Source organism: Eucalyptus grandis, chromosome 5 (genome assembly GCF_016545825.1).
Source record: "Eucalyptus grandis isolate ANBG69807.140 chromosome 5, ASM1654582v1, whole genome shotgun sequence".
Lineage (NCBI taxonomy): Eukaryota > Viridiplantae > Streptophyta > Magnoliopsida > Myrtales > Myrtaceae > Eucalyptus > Eucalyptus grandis.
This window is the reverse complement of record NC_052616.1, coordinates 3,090,884-3,108,381: the sequence shown is the minus strand read 5'-3', so window position 1 is coordinate 3,108,381 and position 17,498 is coordinate 3,090,884. Positions and strand designations below refer to the sequence as shown.

The window sequence follows — 17,498 nt, the reverse complement described above, 5'->3', positions numbered from 1 at the left end:
TCGTCGGGATGGGGTTTCCCTTGATTTGGGATGATCGATTTGGCGGCGTTAATGCGTCTACGGTCGATTGCGCGGCGATTTGTGAAGCTTGAGCATTGAATCTGAGGCATCAAGATTGGTTTTTTCTCCCCCCCTTTAACGGATTGTATGTATGTGCCTGCTAATGGTCTAATCATTTATAGGATGCCCGCATGTTGAATGGCACCGCTTGCTTCTTTCTGCTGCCTAATCTTTGCTTTGTTTTTCTGGGTATGTGCGTGATTTATTGTACGAACCTTCTGCATTAAAAATATTGCTTGCTCATATTTTTGCTGTGTCCTTGTAAAAACTATCTGGCAGTCCGTATTGAAATGGCTGCAACTGCGACCATGTCGTCCCCTGGTCCTCGCTACCCTCCGGAAGCCCCTACTCTACCCAAGCCCTGGAGTGGTGGGAAAGGCAACACTCAATGATATCTAGCACAAAAAAAAAAGAGATAAAGATAAAAGGGAAAATGCGGGGTCAGACTCCACCGTCAGCTTATCATTTCCCCCCAATAAATTATGGCGAAGACGTACATTTTCTCGGGATGGACGACTCTGTGCCTGATCAAGCTGAGAGAGAGAGAGAGAATGGTGAACCCTGTCAAGATTTACAAGCCCTTGTTGCGAGCGACCATGAGGCTCGCCGGATTGAGACCTGAAAAGATCGAGGTCGAATCAGGGACTGTCATGAACATCTGGGCTCCGACCCGATCCAAGAAGAATGCCAACAACGGTAAAAACCTGCCGTCGTCTTCCCCACGGCTTCGTTGGCGACGGCATCCTGACGTGGCAGCTCCAAGTCCTCGCCCTTGCGAGGGACTATGCAGTCTACGCACCGGACCTCCTCTTCTTCGGTGGTTCCTCCACCGGCAACGGCCGCCGGACTGTGGGATTCCAGGCGGAGTGCCTGGCAAGGGGGCTGGCAAAGCTGGGAGTGCAGCAGTGCACAGTGGTCGGGTTCAGCTACGGCGCGGTGGTGGCGTTCAGGTTGGCCGAGTTGCGGCCTGAGCAGGTAGAGTCGGTGGTGGCGACGTGCTCTGGCCCGGTGCTGACGGAGTCGCTGAGCCGAGAGTGCTTAGAGAGGTTGGGGTTTCCGACGACAGCACCTCGTCGTCCATCAAAATTTGACACCTCTCGTCCCCTCCTTTGCTTTTGGATTTCCTTTGTAGTTCCTATGGTCCAGCGTCGCCACTCATCAAAACCGGTGACAAACTCGCTTAGTTCATCGGCTCCTTCAAACATTGTGAGTGCGAGCATTGGCTTGGACCGAAGTTGCCGCTTCTGAGCTCGCTGTCGCTGTCGCTATATCTAGCTTTATGAGGCACGGTGAGGTTGACTGGCGAGGCCGTCCTAGCCTAAGTGAGAGTTGGCCTTGCCAAATCCAGGGAGGGGGACCTCTTCGGTGCTCTCCTTGCCCATGCGAGGCCAAACCTCATCGGTCATGGCCTGTGATCGTTGACTAGCCTCAACACTAGTAAAACGAAAAGGGAAATGAAAAAATAAAATAAAATAATTAGAAAAAATATTTAAAAATAGAATAAAATTCAAAAATATCATTTAAATATTCATATCAATGTTGAATGTATCATGTAGAATAATCGGTATTTATGTTAACAATTTTAGCCTAATTGGCTAACTAGACAGATTTTGTACTCATGTGAAAATGATTATGACTAAATTAGTCCAATTGAATCGCCGAGAGAAGAAAAGGCTAACAATACTAAACGATTTTCTATTTTCTTTTTGTTCCAAGGAAGAAAAGAACAAAAATAACCAAAAATTGGCTAGTTATCAAACATGCCATTATTGTTCTGTTATTTCAACTTAGGCATCCATCATTTTGCTTAATCAACTCCACAAAAAAGCGGATGTCAAGTACTTTTCTTTCTAATCTGATGTTAGTCCCTATCTTCTTTTCACACTAGAGAACTCACAATTTATACAAAAAAAAAATATATATATATATATATATATATATATAAATGGAAAGTCATAAAAAATACTCAAGATTATGTTAAATATGATACATTTATCTTAATTTTTTTTATGATATAAAAATTCTAAATTATAAAAATTCTAAATTATACTCACTATAATATATTTACTCTAAACTTTGTCCTCAAGAATAGATTTGGAACGGAATAAAAAAAAAAATAGAACAAAATTACTTTCTCTCTAGAACAATTCTAGAATAAAGCTAGTTTCTTCTTTTTGTTTTTTTCTCTTTTCTTTTATTCTCTTCTTCTTCCTCCTCTAACTGGTCGCTAGGCTTGGCAATGGTTGGCGATCTCCAATGACAAGGTCTAGCAACCTTACCAGAGCCTCGCCAACACTCGGTGAGGTCGGCCTTGCCTTGGCTGGGTGGGGCTCGACCTCGACAAGCCACCTCGTCATCGTTGAGTGAGGGTCAAGGTTGCCAACTAGAGAAGGAAGAAGAAGAGAAGAAAAAAAGAAAAGAGTAAAAGAACTCATAAAATTATTTTAAAAAACTAAAAGAAATTCTTAGTCACGAAAAAATTTAACTCGTATCAAATATATTCCTATTCTTTTTCTATTTCATGAATAATAATTTTGTACAGCTTCTAAACGCGTTCCAATACTCAAAAACTTGTCCATGAAATAGAATGCGAAAAAACTATTTCAAGCAGACAGAACAGTTACCAAACAAGTCTTAAAGGACCTCCCTTGGAGAATGGCACCATTACTTTACAAGTAATGATACAATTTGCCCAATCATTTTGTTAGGTGTATATCAAGCAATCGGACCACAAATTTGTTGTAGAAAACCATTTATTTTACATGTTTGTAGTAATTAAAGAAACAAATCTATTGATATTGAAGAAAAAGAAATTCATGGGGTTATTAACTATCCAAAATCTCGCTGAAGATCTTGGAGCGAGACATTGCCATTCGGGCCGAGGGACTCAAGGTTAGGGACATTGCTAGAGATGGGGTTGTCCTTTATGCTGAGCATCCGAAAGCTAGTCAAGCCAGTTCAAGGTCTTCCTTGTTCGAAGTAGTAAAATTGATTTAGATCAAAGAAAATTTTACTTGGACTGTCATTGTACATGGCATAGGCGTTTAAGTGGAAGAATTGGACTGTGTTGGAGTTCCACTCTTAACTGACTTCAACTCTGATGAAAAAGGAGAAAATAACTTGGATGAAGATAAGTGGTGGGCCCAACATTTAAGACATGAGCCGTCTTATTGACAAACTGAAGTCAGTTAGCATGGTGAAGTTGGACTTGGCCTTGGATAAAATTTTGGCAACTCCCATTCACGCTGGAGACGGCAACCAAGAGGAAAAAGTTCAACTTTACTTGTTGTATTTTGAAGTCAAAGACGGTGGAGTCCGATAATGGAGATGTTTATAGTTATATGTACCTACGTTTGTTATTTTGGTTTTAGAGAGAGTGAGAGAGCTTTAGGCGCATAGAGAGAAAACAGAGAAAGAAAGTGTTAAGTTTAGCAAAGCTTGTATAGTTAAGTTTGTAAGAGTGTGATGTGTACTCCATATTAAGCCTTCGCAAGGCATTTTGAATATTATATTCTCCTCGAATACTTCAAAGCTTCTTTATCCTTTTGGTTCTTAACATTTCCGTCCAACGTGCTGATCAAGTTCAAGGACGAGCTTGGCCACATGACTATTCATGAGGAGAGCCTTCATTTTGATGTGGAGATAGAGAAGATCCGAAAATTTGGGTCATTTCAGAGAAGCTAAGTTTGTGCTTTCCTCTTCTCTCTTTGGACTGGACTGCTAAACCACAAGGCCTTGGGAAGAGGGACAGTAAAGAAAGGGCATCTACTAACATCGAAGTACCAACGAGCTTCTAATGCTCTTTGCCACCACTCACTGCGGATGGGGAAATTGGAAAAGTATAAACCCGAAAGTTGCGGCTGCAGAGACGGCATTGAAGGGGGGAGAGAGACGGGAGAGAGGAGGGGAGAGCTCCAACGGTGGGAATGGGACTAGACAACCCCCAATGATACGTAGCACAAAAGAAAAATAAAAAGATAATAGGGATGTGGGGTGGGGTCAGACTGCACCGTCGGCTTCACATATCCCAACAAATATATGACCACTGGACGTACATGGCGAAGATGGACGGCGCCGTGCATAATCAGGCTGAGAGAGAGAGTGAGAGAATGGTGAACACTTTCAAGATTTACAAACCCTTGTTGCGAGCGACCATGAAGCTCGCCGGCGTGAGACCTCAAAAGATCGAGGTCGAACCGGGGACTGTCATGAACATCTGGGCTCCGACCCGATCCAAGAAGAATGCCAACAACGGTAAAAAACCTGCCGTCGTCTTCCTCCACGGCTTCGTGGGCGACGGCATCCTGACGTGGCAGTTCAAGTCCTCGCTCTTGCGAGGACTATGCGGTCTACGTGCCGGACCTCCTCTTCTTCGGCGGTTCCTCTACCGGCGACGGCCGCCGGACTGTGGGATTCCAGGCGGAGTGCCTGGCAAAGGGGCTGGCAAAGCTGGGAGTGCAACAGTGCACAGTGGTCGGGTTCAGCTACGGCGCGGTGGTGGCGTTCAGGTTGGCCGAGTTGCAGCCTGAGCTGGTCGAGTCGGTGGTGGCGACGTCCTCTGGCCCGGTGGTGACAGAGTCGCTGAGCCGAGAGTGCTTAGAGAGGTTGGGGTTTCCGACATGGTCGGAAGTTCTGTTGCCTGATTCGGCGAGTGCACTGAAGAAGTTGCTAGAAATTGGCAGCTTCCACTTCCCTAGACTCCCCAAATGTGTTTTCAAGCACGCTTTAGAGGTACGTCCCAAAGCGAACTTTTCTAAGATCATGCACGAAAACCTTTGCTCTATCTAGAGGTTCTTAGTCCGTTATCTAAATAATCGGTTGATTCTCCAATAGCTGCTTTTAAATTTTCATAATGTTAATCATGTGAATGAAATGCATTTGTCAATTATGTGTAATCGAAACTACCAAATCAAAATAAAATTATCAATTAACTGATGAGTTGTCAATTTATTATGTATCTCATCGAATTTATCGTTTTTACTTTTCAAATTATATCTTTTATCCATATCTAGCATGAGTATCCTATTTTGATTGTTTTAGAACAATTTAACGTAATTTTTGTTCTTTACAATCCGATGACATATAAATATATGTTATTTTCGAAAAATGCTCTTAACAAAACGAGGAAAGTTGCAGGCGTGGCTTTCTTGGAAATTTCGATAGCCTTTGTCTCTGTTTTTCCGTTTTAGACTTTCACAAGCTATATAGGACGAGCCAAGGTGGTTGAGAATTTCAATAGTTATATGTTTTCATTTCTAACTCCGAAAATGCATTCTCTTAAATTTATGTAGGACCAAGCACTAGAGTTGATGGATGGTAGTTGACAATATCAATTGATTACACAAATTTTTGCTTTTCTTGTCGATATCCATGGCAGTCTTGATTTTAATGTGCCTTTCGAAGCAACCTTTGCACTTGTAGCCTTACGTTGCTAGCATGTCAAGATTGCATTACGAGTGATGATATTAAATTGACAAAATGTGTGCGGCTTCACTTAATATATTGGAAAAAATATCATAATAAAGTGGATTTTAACATAACATTTTGCGCTAATCATCAATTTATCATGGCAATGCGATATAGTTTAGTCGATTTATGTTTAGATTTGAATCACCTAGATATCTATTATTGATCATTTAATCAAATTGACATTTTGATTTCGATTTTATAGCATAATTTTAATGTTATCTCTTTTTATTTCTCTCCCACCAAAAGCATTTTCAACTATAGTTGACCCTAGGTATAAGATTGGTGAAATGTTTCACTGTTTTTAATTTGTCTAATATTTTGTTTTGGATAGTTTAATGCAATTTTAGCGTAAGTATATAATATTTCTAATTTTGGTGCTAATGACTAATTGCTTGGTTATGCTTTTATTATATTGAGTAAATGATTACGTTTCTTAACTTTTCCAATAAGATGCTATTTTAAGTAAATGATTGCGGAACCTGTAATTTGTGCGGCAAAGTCCTCTAAATTAGATGACTCTAATCGATTCTTTTCATCATCATACCCTTAATCATTTTGAATTTGTTGATGAATTAATCAATTTTAATTTACGAACATAACTAGAAAATTAAAATTCTGAAATTTCGGCTTTATATGTTTTGACCAATGTAAAATTTAGAGTAATAAAGAAGAAAATCGATAAGAAGTGAGAAAATTGGAGGAGAGAGAGTAACCATGTGTCGTCACCCTCTACGTCTACCCTAGCCTTAGTCGTTGGCACCTATCCTGTCCTGTAGTCACGTCCATCGTCACAAATGTTCCTTCTTTCCACATATTCGAATTTAGTCGATCAATTATTGTTATAATAATATTTGTTACTATTTCTTTTTGCTCAAGAGCTTATCAAAGTTATGAAGAAATACTCGTGATTATTCAAATAATTGTTTGTTTTCTCTATAATATTAATTTTTTTTAAATTCCTATGGCCACCGCATTACAACTAAGTGTGTTCATGACAAAAGGATTTGATTGCATGAACCATTGGAATTAGAGTATTCATCAGTATTAAAAGTTTCAAAACTTTATATAAGAAGTACACAAATTAGAGGATTGATAATAGTATTAAGGAAAAATTCTGAATAAAGGCCTAAAGTGCTTTCATTTTTAAATAAGAGTCTGAAGTGTCCTCATTTTTTCAAAAGAATTGAAATGAATCTTATTTCAAAAAATGGCCTAAGTCGCCGGTTGATAAGAGCATTTTTATCCTTTACATTTTTATTCCCCCCCTTTTTTTTTTTTCTTTTTTGTATTAGATAAGAAATAAATTTCAAAAAATGGAAGGGAAGGAAATCGGGTTAGCCCTCGTCGCTGCCGTCATTGCCGTCCCACCATTGCCGGGAAGGGCTGGCAATGGTAGGGGATGGTCAGCCAAGGGTTGACGAGGGTCGCCACTGGGGGTCGGTTGCCGTGGCGGCCCTTGACCGGTTCTAGGCTAGGGCCGATAACCCTCACCAAATTTGGGTGAGGGTTGTGACCCCTGCCCAAATTTGGGTGAGGGCCTGCAAGCCCTTGCCTACAATTGGCAAGGGTCATTGGCCACTAGCTAAGGCTTGGCGACCTTTGGCAACCCTTGATCGGCCATTCCCCACAACCATCAGAACTTTTTATTTTAAAAAATATATAACTTAAATAATATTTAAAAAAAATTATATTGGACAAAAATGCCCTTAGTTGGCCGGCGAGTCAAGTCCTTAGTTGAAACTTTTATGGCTACTTTAGGCCTCTATTTGAAATAATATCCATTTTAGGACTTTACTTTGAGAAAATAAGAGCTCTTTAAGCCTTTATTTGGAAATTTCTCTAGTATTAGTTTAGAAACTTTGCAATTGATAAATTCTCAAAGGAAATTTTTTATCATAATTTGAAAAATGCTATTCACAAAAGCACACGTACATGTAGGACTTGGGTTGGACTACGATATTTTCTTAAGGTGAATTTATTTGAATTTTTCAATAGGTACCATTACCATTTTGGAATATTATGGTACACATGCCTCTCAAATAAATTTTTGACTGACAATTTTCTTTTACGAATGAAATTGATTCTACTTATTTTAAATATGTGGTCCTTATTCTTAACTATGGGAAGGTTTAAATATGTGGTCCTTAGTCTTGACTATGGGAAGGTACATTACTCATCAGTCCATCACTTGTTTCATTCATTCATCTTAAATAATATATTCGGTGAGTTAAATTTTGAGAATCTTTAGATTTAATAAGTGTTGGCCCCACAAGAATCTTATCAAATCTAATGATCCAGATACATTTTACTATATATAGGACTTGGAGAATCTCTCTATTACAAAGTGAGGATATATTTTTTTTTTTTGGTTGGTCCTACTCTAATCCTATTCTAACACACACTCTCAGACTTTTGCCCTTGCCTCCTTGCAGAGCGTGAGAGTCAAAACCCACTCCTAAAATGAAATCGTCCCCACCATAATCCCTGTAGGTGGGGATTTGAACCCCCACCTCCTCCTTCCAAGTTGAAAGGGTGGTCATCGGGGTGAACCCCGGTGGTTAAATGAGGACTTGACTTTGCTTCAAATTGATGAAGACATTTATTATTCATAATATCGGTAGAAGGAAGAATTTTCACGAGTCTTAACATGTTGATGTCATATTGGACTAAGTGCTTTTCATATGTGCACATTGTATTGATCCATTATGTGATACAAGTTTTCTACTAATTTTATTTTTAGTAGAATGTTAAAGTATCCCATATTATGTATCTACGAGGTTTATATATTCTATATATATGTGTGTGTGTGTGTGATCTACTTTCACTTATTAGTTTAGGCTTTTGAGTGGACAATTTTAACAAAGTATTAGAATAAGGTGTTGCCCTAATTTATCTTTGACATGCGGGCCCTCATTTGTCAAATTTCATGTGTTATTTGTAATCCCACTTGCACATAAGAGTTGGACATGCTTATACAGAATGCTAAAAAATTTCATGGGATAGACTAACAATGAAGATGGCAAGTAGTTACCAACTCTCTAATTTACATCCATCGCAAACGTACTATCAATACAAGATCTATGATTCAATAACTTGTGGTCTCTGTCACTCGCCTTGTGTCTATCGAGCTACCACATCATTCATTGTCATCCTACTAGCCAGCATGGATGCTGCTACCTTCTATTGTCTACGTTCCATTTAGCTGAAGTTGTTAGAAATGCACAGCAAAATTCGATACTTTTATCTAGAGAGATTGTCAAGGAAGAGACTAAGTCCAAGCTTGTCAATATATTTAGTTGAATCTATCTTCACTTAAAAATTTAAATTAATGAATTTTGAACCAGTTAAGATATATTAATTATTTCACACCATATTTACTCTTCAACATGAGACTTTTCAAATATAACTTATGTATGCACGACAAAAGCAGAGGGCTTGGTTCATGACCTCGAGAGGTTAGAGACGCCACATCGTTTGTTGTGATCATTTTGGGAGATAGAGAGATCTTTTGCACATGGACATGGTAGCATCTTGCCAACATGATAGGCCCCATGGGCGAGGCCAAAATGAGTCATTGTTGACTAGTCAAAATAAAACTGAATAAGATATGATATTAAATCTAAAAACTCTACTAGATGTTATTCATTGTTTTGTGAATTATAGTAATATAGTCAAATATGTTCATATTCTATCATGTTCATTGTTTGGTATAAATGATATATCAATATTATTAAGTATGAAAATGCACAAACTGATATGTTAAGAATCTCTTATACAATTTGTGTACCTAATATTTCCCAATAAGCAAAATCCAAATTCTTTGTGTGTGTGTTTTAGCAACTAAATAACTAATTACGTCTACAGTGATGATCGTAGTAAATGTGGAAATTTGGTTACACAATCCGTGCATCTAATATCACCCAATAAAAAAAAAAACCCTAATCCTCTATGCGTTAGTGCGTGCATGTGTGTGCGGATGCACATGGACGCGTGCATCACGTGCTGTTGTTGATAACATTCGCATAAGGGAAGCCAGTGTTTTAGCGATGACGATTAGTAGAACCTATGATTATTTACATCTTATTTGAAAATAGTAAATGCTACATGAGTTTTTACCTTTGTAAACGTATCTGCGTCTCCACATCAATTATTATTGAGTCTTTATCTACGACATACCATTTTTTTTACAAAAATACTCTTCATAAAATCCTGTATTCTCACACCCATCCAAAATAATTAAAACCAATTAAAAGCCAAACCCCTCAAAGTTTAAGCATGATGTTAAAATGAGTAGGGGCAATTTGATCTTCTTAATATGAGATTTTGCTTAGAGGTTTGTCAATGATACTTGCAAAAATAGGGGTACGCAGGTAATTACTAAGTGAAAATTGAGATATGTATTTGATATTTTCTTTCAAGAATAATTTTTTCCTCCCAAAATAAGTGATTTGCGTTTACCCGCATAAGATATGTAAAACATATAACAGAAAGAAAAAAATCTCAGCCCCCGCCCCCCAAAAAAAACAATTAAATGCAGGATCTTCAACTGTTTTGTGTAGCTCTTTTAGAAAAATCATATATACTTATATCTAAATATTTTCATGGATAATGATAATATTTCTCGTTCGTTTGTTCATTTTTATAAGTGATGCAAGTAATTATTTTTAGAAAAATATTTTTCAAATCATCAATTTTCCACGAAATAAATGGAGCTAAAATTCTAACAAACAATTGTGTAGGTTTTGATCATATGCTTTTATCTGTTAAATTTTATTCCTCATCCTTGACACATTGATCGTCGAGAGGGAGAGAGAGAAAGAGATGCTGCATCAAGCTTATTGCTAGAATGGGGGTGACGCTGATTGTAACGTCGCTGGATGTCTCTAGTAGTCGTGGTGGTCGGAAAGTGCCACGGCCAGCATTGATGGTGTGGTTGGGGCAGAACAAAACGAAGTAGATCTTTTCTCCTTTGTTTTTGGGAGACATTTAGATGTCATCTCCTCCGTGGTGAATGATCATCATCAAGATATTTGTGCATTGATGGTGCGCTAGGGCGTTTAGAAGCAGAAGAGAGAGAGAGAGAGAGAGAGAGATTTTTCTAGTGGTATTTATGAACATGTGTAAAAATCATAATCGACTCTCCTTGTAAAGATAAGATGTTTACCTCATTTATCCCTTTCTTGTCGTTGGATGGTAGGTCTTATTTGACTGCAGAAAAGAGAGCCGAATTGCTGGAGGCTTCGGTCATTCCAGACAAGGATTTCGCTTTTCCGCAGTACTCTCAGGTTTAATGAATCTTCTCCTTCGGTGGTTGTTTATTTTTTAACCCTACATAGAATCCTTTGTTACAAATATATATATATATATATATATATATATATATATATATATTTTTTAACCCTACATAGAATCCTTTGTTACAAATATATATATATATATAGATATAGTTTTTCAATAAAAAAACTGATTATAAGTTGAAAAATTCTGATTTATACTCATTTTATGGGTGAAGTACCGAACCAAACCGGCACTTAATTGAGAAAATTTTTCTTGGTGGCTGCAATATGAGATAAGATCCATTATTTCTTTCTTTCTTTGTTGATTTTCTCTAACATTAAGATCCTAGGCATAATACTTGGATTGTGTAAATCTGCATGTCACTCTAGTATCGGTTTTGTTCGACAATGCAAGACGTGTTTGTAACTGCTCAAGTATACAAAAAGGGAAAAATAGAGCACAACCGCTTGTATCAAGAAAAGTATACACAAACGATCTCATTCACCTTTTTGGAGGACCATAACCAGCTAATCTTCTCGATTGATAGTGTATAAAGGTGCTCGTGTAAAACTTTTCACAGTTGTGATGTATGCTACAATTTCTCTGCCAAAAGCTAGTCCTTAGAACACTTATCCTTGCAACCTATAAAATTACTTTCCGTGGTTCTCGCCAAATCCAAGGGTAGATTATACATATTAAGTTTATAACATGTCTATGCAAGATATGCATAATTGACCTGATCTCAACCCTTTCATCTTGTCAGAGATGTGTGGCTTTTGCATCTGACAACTAAGATAATTCATGAAAATTACCATAAAAGTTCCAAACTTATTGCACTTATGTCAATTTAATTTTAGACATTTTCATGTTTTACCAATTGAGTTCATCTAATCAATTTTTACCAAAAATTGCTGGCTTGATGCTTGCCGTGCTATGTGGTATGATCGGCGTTGATATGGATAATTTTTTAATTTTTAATATTTTTCAAATTTCATTAATTGTTTTCCTTTTACTTCTTCTCCTTCTCCTTCTCTCTCTCTCTCTCTCTCTCTCTCTCTCTCTCTCTCTCTCTCTACACTATGGTTGGGGAGGGTCATTAGAGCTCATTGGCCACTAGGCGAGGTCATGAAGCCCTTGCTGATTGCATGTGAGGGCCATGGAGCCTTTGCTAGCCATAGGCGAAGGTGGCCTTGTCCTTGGCCGGCGAGGCTAGCCTTGTCTATCATGTTATGGCTAAATTGGTATTAATGTAATATATTTACGAATTTTTTGATAATTATCCTAAGATAATTCTATATATTTAGTCTAGGCTGGAATCTCATATGTAATTACATGTGCATGCCTTTAAATAGATATGTATCATTGAAATTGATATTTTTCATGTTCAATTTAGTATGCCCTATTGGAAATGCAAGGTATATTTACGTCGATATAAAGTTGCTATATTTCTTAGTGAGACTCGGACCCTTGGAGTACCAAAACTTAGCACAGGGGAGTATTTAAGTGTCAAAATCGGAGCAAAATGGATTAGTTAAGTGCCAACAGTGAGAAAATCCGACCAAAATAGTAACGTGACGTTTTTCAGCGAGATAAGTGCAAAACGAAGTTGTTTTGCCTCGGATTTGAAATTTAATATAAATCAAATTAAATTAAATATACAAATAAATTATTTTTTTTTTAAAGGAAGAAGGTGAACATTGCAGAAGGCGAGGGCTTAGCCCTCATTGCTGCCTCCCCATCGTCGTTGGGAAGGGTTCGAGGCGGTGGGGGAAGGGTCGGCTCGGGTCACCGAGCCCCCAAGCTAAGGGCTAGCAACCCTGGCCAACCAGCAAGGTGACGGCTTGCAAGCTATGTAGTACTGACACGAACATGCGACACATAGCACAACACGACATAACACGTCGACACATCATTCTTAAAAAAATAGAGAATTCCGACACATTCTGATACGTTATATACTAAATGAATATTTTTATTTTTAATTAATTTGATTCAGATTCATAATTAAATAATAAAAAAAAAAAGCAAACAATGAACTTACACTTATAATAGTAATAGATCTATTCATAGGAAATTCGAAAAACATATTAATAGTTAATGCTTATTTATTTTTTGGGACATATTTCTAACTCTAACAAAAATTATTATGAAACTAATGACTAAAAAAAAAAATAGAATTAACTTGTTTAAATAAATTTATAATCTTTTGCAATGACCAAAATTTATTATTATTCAACATTCAACTCTTTTATTTTCCGAAATCACTTTAAAGCTTTTTTCCTATTTATTTTCTGATTAAAATAGCCCCCGTGGTCCACCCCAACTCTCACCCCACATTTATTTCACTCTCTTTCCATCGTTCCTTCGCCCCACTTTATAGTTTCTCTTATTTATTTTTCTGATAAAAATAAAAGCCCCTAGGTCCACGCCAACCCCCACCCATCCCCTCTTTCCTGCCCCTCAACAAACTTATTTAACTCCTCTTCCTCCACCACCCCCCCCACCCCCCGGCCCGCGTTTCCGTCTATGTCACTTCTTTTTGAAAATTGAACACTCATATTCTCCTCTCTCCAGAAAGAAGAAATTACGGCAATGTCCCATTAAAATCTTATTTTTAATTTTTTGAGTTTTGCCCCCTCAAAACCCTAGCCCTAGCCTTCTCCTCCTCCTCACACGACCCTCCTCCTCTCAGTCTCTTTCCTCTCTTGGTCGCCTCATCATTATCGCTCGCCACCTTGCCGCCAACCCTCTATTGCAGTTGTGGTCTTCTCTCTAGTTCGCCTTGGTCTTTGCTCTTCCTCTAGCCCTTTCTCACCATCGTGGCCTCGCCGTTGCTCCCTTGCCGTTGCCTCCACTCCCTTGCCATTGTTTTCTTCAATGATTCTCTCTCTTGGACACGCGTGTTGGAATGTGTTGAGAAGAGTTGACCATGTGTCAGAAAATTTGACACGTGTTGATCACGTGTCCGACACGTTGACACGACACGGAGGCTCTAGCAACTTGTCCATGCTTCATAGCATGCAAGCCCTCGCCTAGATCTGGGGCTAGGGTCATGGCCCTCCCCTAGATTCGGCAAGAGTCATCAGCCCTTATGCAATCAAACCAAGGGCCGTCGCTGGCTAAGGGGTAGGCCTTTACCGTAGGCCAACCAAGGCTGCCGACCCCGGGCGCGGGCACCGACCTTTCCCTCATCCTCACCGGCCCTTCCTAGTGACCGTGGAAGGCGGTGGCAAGGGTTGATCCTCGCCTTCTGTAATCTTTATATTATTCCTCTCTTTTTTTTTTTTAATGATTTATTTTTAAATTAAACTAAATTAAATTTATATTAAAATTAAAAAAAAAAGAGCCAAAACGATGTCGTTTCGACTCTTCATTACTGACTTATCTCTTCAACAAGTCGTATAGTGAGTTATCTTATTAAAAAATTGCCACGTAGGATTTATGGCCAAGATCGCTGGATTTGGCACTCGGGTATCCCATTTTTTTTTTTTTTTTAAGTGACATTTAAGTGTAACTTTTGTAACTTTTGACATTTGAATGTTCTTTTGACACTTAAGTGTTCTCTCGTGTCAAGTTTTGGCACTTGCACAGTTCTTTTGCCATTTCTTAACTAATGTTTGAACACTATCTAGCTGATAAATGCTCATTCAAGTTCTCTCACATCACTTATTGTACTAACGGTCTTCGTTTACTTGGTAATGTATTTTATTTTATTTGGTCAAACCTAATAATCTCTTCTTTTTATTTTTCTTTTTTGGTCAAAAAGAAATTTTCATTCATTACAAAATTGATGCATGAAAGGGAATCTCAAAAGTCACAGTAACAAAACAAACCCATAGATCTCCAAGATAAACAAAAAACCAAAAATCAAGGTGTTTCAACTTAGTACGATTGGAAAAGATCATCACAAGCTTGTCCTTCAAGAATAGATCTATAACTAGATTCAAGCGAAAGGATTAGTGGCCAAAACTTACGTGATGCAAAAACTTACATATTCTAGTAAGAACCTGTACAGAGTTTGGGACAAAAATGGAAAAAGCAAAAGAAAATAAGGGTTAGAACCTAAGTAAATTACTACACGCAAAATTGTAACGTGCACTCGGTGCATGTGAAGCGCATGTGAACCCACTTAATGCTATTGCCAGCCATTAGATCCTGTGGCGCCGCATGGAATCAATACGTAGAACATTGTTTGGTTGTAATAGTGTCTATTATATTACATGTTGAATGCCCATTACAGTTTTTGTATGCAGCAATATTTGTTATAGCATAATTCGTAGTACAGCCAAAACTACATTAAATATCCACGTATTTCTCTTGCACTCACTCTATCTATGTTAGATTATTATTCCAAATTATGAATAAATTTGTTGAATTATTTATATATAGTAATAACATTAATTATATTTTTTTGACATAATCATATGTTATGTCGTTAATAAATAAAATACTAGATATAATCAGTAAATAGTGGATGTTATAATAATTATGTTATCTATGACACAAACATTGGTTTATATTAAAATTTATAACAATAACTAGCATCATATTAGTTGCCTCCTATCGGTGCAGTTATCTAAATTTCTATAATCAAATAGTTTATTATCCATAAAATAATGAATAATCATTACTGATTATATTAATCAATGCTCAAAATATTATAATTATTATTTCAATCATATTTTTAACTATGTAATACATAATATTCTTTTAATTGGACATATTAAACGATTAAATTGGAGTCACAATAAATGAAAAAAAATATTTAGCCCTTATTTTATATGTGATTCATACAACAAATAGTATAATAGATACTATATTACTTAAATTAAACAATGTACTAATTAATGCAATAGCCCCATTGCTACATATGGTTGATACGAAATGGACTCAGATTATTCGGGTGTACGCACGCAAGACTTTCTCGAACTACCTTCCTTCTAGTCATATTTGTAGAATGTTGTGGAAATTGGCTGATGATTGATGGGATCTTTTTGCAGAAGGTGCATCTGGTTTGGGGCGAGAATGACAGGATCTTCCCTGCTGAAGTAGCCAAATCACTGAAAGAGTATGTTTACAGATTTCCATTCAATAGTTCGTCAATCAATTTATATTTATTTATTTATTAATACTAAAGTTTTAATGCCGAAACCATATTGTTATATCAGCATGTCTTTGCTGCTTCCTTTTGCTTGATTATCTTCCATCGTGAAGAATAGAAGCCATGTCTTGGCATAAACTTTAACCGCAAATTTTCTTTTGTCCAATTTTAGTTTGCAATTAAGACAACTCGTTAGATTGCATATGTTTGTATCAGAATTTTAAGAAATGAATTTTGATATATAAAATCAATTTACAACAATCACAATGTAACTTTTCTTTTGCATGGTTTGTAGACCTAATAAAGCTATTATATGTTCTATGCGAAATTGCATGAAGCTATTTGGGAAGTATTGATACACTTGTAACGATTTATTTATCTTATTGGTACTTGGTTCACTGATAATTTCCCGTTAAATCTCTCTCTCTCTCTCTCTCTCTTTTTCCGACCTGATATCTATTATTGTAAATATACATACTTAAAAGATGTTGTTTGCTCCACTGGGTTTCCATTCAATTATTTTCAGCAGAAATTTGACTCGTTCGGTTATGTTCTTTTGGACAGAAATTTGGGAGATAATGCAACACTGGTATGCATTGAGAAAGCAGGCCATATTGTTGCTTTGGAGAGACCTTTAGTCTACAATAAATGTTTGAAGAAAATTCTGGCCTCTATTTACAAAGCTGGACACACAAAATAGTTGGGTCGCAAAATTTTTTCTGATGACTACTATGACAATTAGCAGAATAATTTGTTAAAAAGATTACAAATATCGTCAATTTGTATGGTTTGCACCTTGATGAATTTGTTTTAAGTTAGACACATGCACTTGATTATCACAATTAATAACAATTCTATTCGGTTGCAATCTTGCTAAGCAAACCTCTCACATCGCTTCCTTGATTGCTTCTGTTGCTGCAATATACTCTAACCTTAGTGTTCAACGTCGGAATTATGTTATGAATTTGCTTTACTATATAAAAGAAATATAGAGAGAGATAGATGAATAGTGGTGGCAGATGATTGTTTATTGTCACTGTCTGCCGTGAAGACATGGTCACAGGAGAGAGGGCTCCGGTGGCGGAGGTAGCTCAGTGGCGGAGTTGGCTAGAAGATTGTCACGGGTGGAGTCGGACCAGATCTAAGGTGTTGGAGGTAAGGGGATGCACACTGATCAGGATTGAGGGGCTGAAGAGAGAGAAAGAGAGACTAATATGCATTTTCTAGACAAAATCCATTTTTCTTGGACCAGGAACTGTTGGATGCAAATTGCGCAACCTCAAGATCTCCATAACCAGAACAAGAACATACATAATTGAGTAGAAAGATTAACGCACATGTTTTGGGATCCATCGTTCTTTAAAGCGGAAGCATAAAATGGATTATCCACACATCAAGGGAATTACCCACGCATCAAGTCCTTCTCCTCTATTACCCTCCATATCACTGGCTCAATGAGGCAGCCCCCTCACGTTTAGCGTTAGGTAAACGCTCTTTAGGTGAGGATACATATGAGAATTATGGTTAGAGGAGAGACTTGAGCATTATTTATAAAGTTTCCAATCAGGCCCCCTCATTACGGGTCAGGCTC

General features: G+C 37.5%; 1 protein-coding gene, 1 long non-coding RNA gene and 1 other non-coding gene across 3 annotated transcripts; all 3 read left to right on the top strand.

Annotated features, from left to right (window-relative positions):
• The first annotated feature begins 744 nt into the window (after positions 1-744).
• On the top strand, positions 745-1,308 carry LOC104455479. The gene has a single exon (XM_010070265.2). The coding sequence runs from the start codon at positions 745-747 to the stop codon at positions 1,306-1,308; it is 564 nt and encodes a 187-aa protein (XP_010068567.2).
• A 2,830-nt stretch (positions 1,309-4,138) lies between these two features.
• Positions 4,139-8,006, top strand: LOC104455480. Its single transcript, XR_005550861.1, has 2 exons — positions 4,139-4,791; positions 7,962-8,006. It is a non-coding gene; the product is annotated as an uncharacterized LOC104455480 (transcript).
• Positions 8,007-10,743: 2,737 nt separating this feature from the next.
• On the top strand, positions 10,744-16,762 carry LOC120293159. The gene is made up of 3 exons (XR_005550862.1): positions 10,744-10,814; positions 15,807-15,874; positions 16,472-16,762. It is a non-coding gene; the product is annotated as an uncharacterized LOC120293159 (long non-coding RNA).
• Positions 16,763-17,498: the final 736 nt, after the last annotated feature.